The sequence below is a fragment of the Dermacentor silvarum genome, chromosome 11, assembly GCF_013339745.2.
Source record: "Dermacentor silvarum isolate Dsil-2018 chromosome 11, BIME_Dsil_1.4, whole genome shotgun sequence".
Classification (NCBI taxonomy): domain Eukaryota; kingdom Metazoa; phylum Arthropoda; class Arachnida; order Ixodida; family Ixodidae; genus Dermacentor; species Dermacentor silvarum.
Genome location: NC_051164.1, coordinates 16,944,188 through 16,950,457, shown reverse-complemented (window position 1 = coordinate 16,950,457; position 6,270 = coordinate 16,944,188). Strand labels below are relative to the sequence as shown.

At 44.3% G+C, this 6,270-nt stretch overlaps 1 protein-coding gene across 1 annotated transcript; it reads right to left on the bottom strand.

Moving 5' to 3' along the window:
- Nucleotides 1-1,883: 1,883 nt before the first annotated feature.
- On the bottom strand, nucleotides 1,884-4,654 carry LOC125941259 (uncharacterized). The gene is made up of 3 exons (XM_049658229.1): nucleotides 4,621-4,654; nucleotides 3,253-3,333; nucleotides 1,884-2,539 (listed from the first exon to the last, which is right to left on the bottom strand). The coding sequence occupies exons 1-3, from the start codon at nucleotides 4,652-4,654 to the stop codon at nucleotides 1,884-1,886; spliced, it is 771 nt and encodes a 256-aa protein (XP_049514186.1).
- Nucleotides 4,655-6,270: the final 1,616 nt, after the last annotated feature.

Genomic DNA, 6,270 nt, shown 5'->3' with positions numbered 1-6,270 from the left:
AGGCTACCAGACGTCCTAAATATACCCGATGCCACGGTGGGTGCGTTAGTGGCGAAGCTGCATTGTTAAAGTTCCGGCGCCATTGCCCGCGAGCGCCGTTGTCAGAAGTCAGGAAATGCGGGTTCGACGAGCGCGCTGATGGAGTTGCATCTCTGGGTAAAGGCGAGCATGCGGTGAAAAGCGAGCGACCTTGGCGGGGCGGACGCGCCTTTTCCCTTTACCCTGCTGGGCTGCTACGCATGAATTTATTGATTCTGATTTCGAGCGAATACAGCTTGGCCTTATTTCGGTTACTGAGTTAATTATATATATTTATGACCTCCGCATGCAAGGGGCTATGTTTCCATCCCCAATAAGTGTTGTAAATTATCAGATTCTTTCTCATGACTCGTTAGCATTGCCTATCGGCAAGAAAAGCAATACTGAGAAACATATCATTCATGTGCATTTTACACGCTGTTGATAAAAGACTGCAGAAGGGGTCAGTGAAGTCTGCAGGTTTTTTCAGGGTCAAAAAAAAAACACGCAAAGTATTTTGAAGCTCGGTGAACGTACAGCAACATACTCGTTCTCTAGGCATAAGCTATACATATTGTTACGGCGAAACCAAGAGTGGCGCTAGTCAGAAGACGACGATTTGACGTATAGAGGTAGAATCGGTCTCGCCAGCCAAAACCAAAACCGAAATTTCCCCGAAACCACTCGCCCACTCACCGACTTACTTAAGAAGGTCGTTAATTTCACGTGGGGCCTTGCTAAAACCAAAGCCTTCTCCGCCCTCTTACGCTTGCTAACGGTTCCCCCATTGCTGGCCCATTAGGATCCATCTGCCGCCACTGAACTTCACACGGATGCCAGTGGCCATGGAATTGGGGCTATACTCCTTCATTGGTAGCGTAACCCAGAGCACGTAATTGCATACGCCAGCTGCCTCCTGTCACCAGCCGAGAGCAATTTTTCAATTACTGAACGCGAGTGCCTGGCGTTAGTTTGGGCAGTAGCAAAATTCCGCCCCTACATGTATGGCTGCACATTTTCCGTGGTTACCGATCATCACGCCCTCTTGTCACTGAAAGACCCCACTGGACGATTGGGCAGATGGGCGCTACGGCTCCAAGAATATTAGTTTGCTGCTTTATACAAGACAGGCCGCTTGCACAAGGACCAAGGTAACTATACCTGGTAGCGAAGCTTCCATAGAAGCTCATACGTTCAAAACATGGCGGTTCATTTGTGATTCATGGGGCAAGCGCCAAGAAAATCTATTTCAACAGAAAGGTACAGGGGGTAGTGTCACAGATAGAAACTTCAGCACAAATCTGTTTTGACACAAAGAGCCTAAAAAAACCTTTTCAAAATTGAACAAACGGCAAACTGCCAAGTATGCAAAAAAACTTATTCTCTAGCATGAAAAGGCAATGTAGAAACCATAACAAGGCACAAAAAGAAAAGGCAACCAGATCAGCAGAACAAAACCTGTTGTCCATTTAAACAAATTGAGATTTTGGCACCAGCGTAATCGCATCTGAATACCGATCAGGCACACGGGACAACACACTTGGAAGTGCAGGTAATGCCTACTTATCAATCTGCACTTTACTGAAAAAAACTTGTTACTAGTTTACATTCAAAGACAGTCATTCCTAAAACCACATTTCTTGTTTTGAAAATCTAGAATTTTGAAATAATTTATAAGGTTTACAGCATATGCTCTGCAGACTTTCTAAACAGCTTTTCATTAACCATAGCAAAACAAAATTGGCGAATGTACATTCTAAGTGTGCATTCCACAGTCAGACACCTAGGCAGTCACACAAGCCGCAAAAAAAGTGTTCCTGTTTTTAATTAGGTCCAGGGAATAACTGACTTAATTAATAAACATCTTAACTGGTGCTCTCCACAATGCGCTTCAGCATTTTCAGTTGCTGCTTGTAACATTGGCGTTCTTCATCCTGCCATGCCTCCATGTTGCTCAGGATGTCTTGCAACAGAGTTGCTGGTGTGTTACGGCGTTTTACCTTGGCAGCAACTTGTGCTGCATTGTGTTGGGAGGAACGCTCATCAGAAAAACTATCAGTGTTTTCACCAGCGGCTCCATGAGTTTCCCGAGCCACTCCCAAGTGCTGTACACTAACAGGTGACGTGGCTGATGTGGACGGCTGCGTAGGCATACTTGATGAAATTGGTGCTTGGCACTCTGCACTTGAAGACAACAAGTTGTCTATCTCCCTGTAGAAGGGCCACTCCTTCCTATCCCTTCCGCTCTCCCGCTTGTGTTGCCGATGTTTATAATAGGTTCTTTTTAGCCCTTTAAATTTCGTATCGCAATCAGAGGCTGCTCTCAAATGGCCGCGCTCCCTCATTTCTGTACTTATTTGAATCCCAATATCTTTTCTCTTTTTCTTCCTGTCATGAAAATCTAGCATGTGACGCTGGTAGCATGCAATCAAAAGAAGAACCTCCGCGTGGGACCAGTTTGTGGCATCTCTTGGTGTACCAGCTTCAACACGGTGAAAGCTGGAGCCTTCCTTAGGGCCACCTGCAGAAATGAAAGTGTTAATGTCAGTATCTGGGACGAGAACTGAAGAGAAAACAGCCCATAACATGCCTGCACACAAACTTCAATGTGGGAAAGGCTTCATATATTTTTCATCAGCAGTGACAATGGTCCAAGAAGCGTCCAACATCTTCACGACTCTACACTTGCACTTAACAAATCTTTCCTCCCATCAGCTATTCAAGAGTGGAACAATCTACCCGCAGCTCTCATTCTCGAGCGTGGCGCAGCTAAATTTAAAGTGTCATTATCATCAGCTTTTTTTTATCCTCATACTAAGTATCCTTTCAATAAAAGCTTGTATGCTTCTCACTTTTTTTTAATAACATGTATGGAGTGTCGGGTTTAAAAAATGATTGTAATTTTGTTCCTCATTGTACGCGCTTTGCATCTCATTGCCTGTAATATTGTCGATACATTTATTAGTCAACATTATTTTTATTCTTCTCAGTATCCGATTCCTTAATATCTTCTATACTACCCATGATACCATTGACAGCAACTATATTATCTTGTTTCACATGAATTTGGTCCGCTGTTCTGCCAAATATTACATTCGTGTTATGACATGTCCTTTGGTATTTCTTACTCCCCGCCCCCTTTTCTAATGCCTTGTAAAAGGCCCTTAAGGGTACAATAAATGATGATCATGATAATGATGAGGTACACTGTTTAAAAATTATGCGTGGAATTACTGTTGTAATTGTGGTCTTCCGCCAGGTCCCAGTCAGTACTCTCATCGGCCACCCATCGGTCATACTCATTCATGCGGTCACCTGGGAAATAAAGAAATGGGACATACGCTGCATTACTGCTACGTTACCATTTTACAATGTGGCACTACTTAAAGCTACAATAACAGAAATGACAATTGCAAATAATAGTAAAAATATATGTATTTAATTTAGCAATGCTGGGTGAAATATCTGCACACAAAGTCTGTAAAATGATACAGCAATAAACTTAGATTAAAATGTTTATATTTGATTTACTATAACAATGCTGGATTTAACATCAAAATCTACCTCAGGGAACCTCGTTAAAACTCCAAGCATACTAATCATGATTGCAAAATCCTGGAGTACTCTGCCACTTAGACGAACAGGTATGCTAACTCATTTTGTCCGACCAGTTAACCATTGGAACAGGTTGAATGAAAACCAAGTGCAGGTGAAAATGTATTCTATTCCATGTTGTAACCCCCCCCCCCCCCCGTGCTCTAACGCCCAAATTATGGGCGCGGCAGGGTAATTTATGAATAAATAAATCAATAATAATAAAAGCATACAATCCGACGAAAGGCAGAAAAAGCGAGTGCTCGACAAGGCGGCCACTGAATTTAAGGCATCGTCAGCAATCAGCCCGACGCAGCGTGATGATCAACTTTACGCTAGCAGAAAAAAAGGTGCGTGTCAGTGGCCAGGTTTGGCAGCACACACAGCCTCACGCGGATACTACATTATAGTCACAATGTACGTGTACAACAGATTATGCATATTAGGTGGACACGATGCCTTCGTGGAAAATTACGTGCTTACAGTGAAAGGTGAAATGACAGTGCGAAAGCTGGGATATTATGACCCCAAGAACTACCAGCAAGGCATACCCACAGCCTTCGTTTCCTGGCTCTGCAAGTGACATTGAAGGGCCGTTAGTATCTGGAAACAAAAAAGGAAAATCAAAAAATCTTTAGAGCGCATCAGAATGTAAAAAGCAGACAAAGACGATGCGATTACGTGCAGCGGTTTACTAATTGCGCAGACCGGGTGAAGGATAACACAAAGCACTTTACTGTCTTTGGGTTTATCCTAGTGAGTTATCCTTTACGTAGCTTGCACCATTAGTCAACAACCGCCCCAATGCATCGTCTGGGCCTTGAAGATGTTCTTCTTTTATTAGTACTCACTGAATATGTGCACTACGCCATCCAAAGGCAAAGACGCTTCCACCGACGTCACTTCAACTGCCCCAACCTCTTCCATGATAACATGAGGACTTGAAGAATTCGTGCACATGAATGTAGCGACGAGAAGGCGGCAAACTGCGACTATTCGGTTACGTACCTGTGCGTCTGGCAAGTAATGATCTGGCCGTCATTTTTGGTTCGCGCCAAGCGGAAACCGCGCCAATTAACACGCTAAGTTCCCGATCTCGCCCGAGAGCAGCTTCAGACCCCCGGCTGCGCGGCGGCGGGAGGAACGAGTGGGCTTGGAGAACGGACTTGAAAGAGTAAGAAACATGTCATTGTTCCGGAAGCCGTAGCCGGCGCGCGCTCTCGCGCACCGTTTCCAGGGTGGGGCGCGTAGAGCGCGCTCCGTAATCACGCACCGGAAGTCGCTTTTTAGCCATTAAGTTTAAAAGAGCGCACTCTGCAGGCTAGAGCGCGCTCGAGTGCCTTAACTTAACGCCCCTAATGAGAATTTCGCACGCAGAACAAGCAAGTCTGAATATGAAGCCATTATTGGCACTAAATGCAGCAGCAACTCTGAGCTGCGCGCGCTAGATATAGGCAACATGTGTGGCTTCAAAGCGAAAGTTCTTGCATTTACGCACACTAATTTCACATTATCACTTCAAACCTGCGCGACTGCATTTTTTTTTCATCCATTCGGATTTTATGTCACACTGACCATCAGTTCAAGGTTGGCGTTCCACTTAGTCACCCGAAAACACCACGCGAGTAGTTTTATAAAAATACCAGCGCAGATTGAAACCAGCTCGAAGCTTCCATCGTCACTAGGTTATTGACTACATTTACCTACAAAACTGAATACCTATATTATTTTTTGACTGTTTCTCTTGTTTGTCTTTATACTCCGTTTTCTTAATCCAATTAGAGCCTAATTTTTTGTATTATTTTTTCTCCCTAACAGAAAACAAGTTTGTGCAGGTCTTTGAGGATAGCATTTTGACTTGGTATAACCACGCTACCCCTTGCAGGACAGTGTCTACTTAGTAAAAGGGTGGAATGGACGGCATGGTATACGATTATTAGGGGAGTAATTACTAGCAAGCGTCAAGAATGCAAAAGTGTCGCAAGCACTAGTACACATATGCTTGCAATTAAGATTGCGTTTGATAGACTGGCAGAAAAGTTGGTGGATAGAGGGAATGAGACAAAACACCAGGAAAAATAATTTGTCACTGCTTTCATAACTCCTGTGGCTGGACAGGATGAACGAGCACCAGCACGAAATAGCTTGTTCCTTTCGCGCGTAAAAAAGTGCAAACGGCACTCAATAAAAAAGTGTACAACTTCAGCCCTAGTGCTGACAAAATGTGTTGCGCAGCCAACACTGGCCGAGGAAGTACGGTCATCCAGCAGGATGTCTTCAACAATGTTCATGTAGACATTGGCACAGGCTATATTGTCCACGGTGCACACTTCTCTGTGCTCTTCCATAATTTGCAGAAGGCACAGCAGCTGGTCTGATGACACTTGCAAAAATCCTCTGGTCTTTATTTTGGTCAGTGCACTTGGCTCTCGGGAGGTGCTCCTCAGTGTTTGGAGGCAGTCCTTGCAGCTTATTTTAGCAAACTGTCTTGCAATGCAGCCACCAAGGTCATCCAAAATGCAGTCCTTCGTTGACTCCGGACGATTGATTTCTTCCATGCACTCAGCCGGCTGCAGTAGTACATCGTCCAAAAGAACTGCCAGGGTATCAATCTGAAACACAAATATCTTGCTCTATCACTCAGTGAATGGCAAGTGT

What these genes read in the sequence shown, in the direction of transcription:
- LOC125941259 (XM_049658229.1), bottom strand. Translation starts at nt 4,654, where the DNA reads ATGACGGCCAGATCATTACTTGCCAGACGCACAG. An exon ending in ATTACTTGCCAGACGCACAG is followed by an intron (nt 3,334 to 4,620) that starts GTACGTAACCGA and finishes TTTATTTCCCAG; the next exon opens with GTGACCGCATGAATGAGTAT. An exon ending in GGAAGACCACAATTACAACA is followed by an intron (nt 2,540 to 3,252) that starts GTAATTCCACGC and finishes TCATTTCTGCAG; the next exon opens with GTGGCCCTAAGGAAGGCTCC.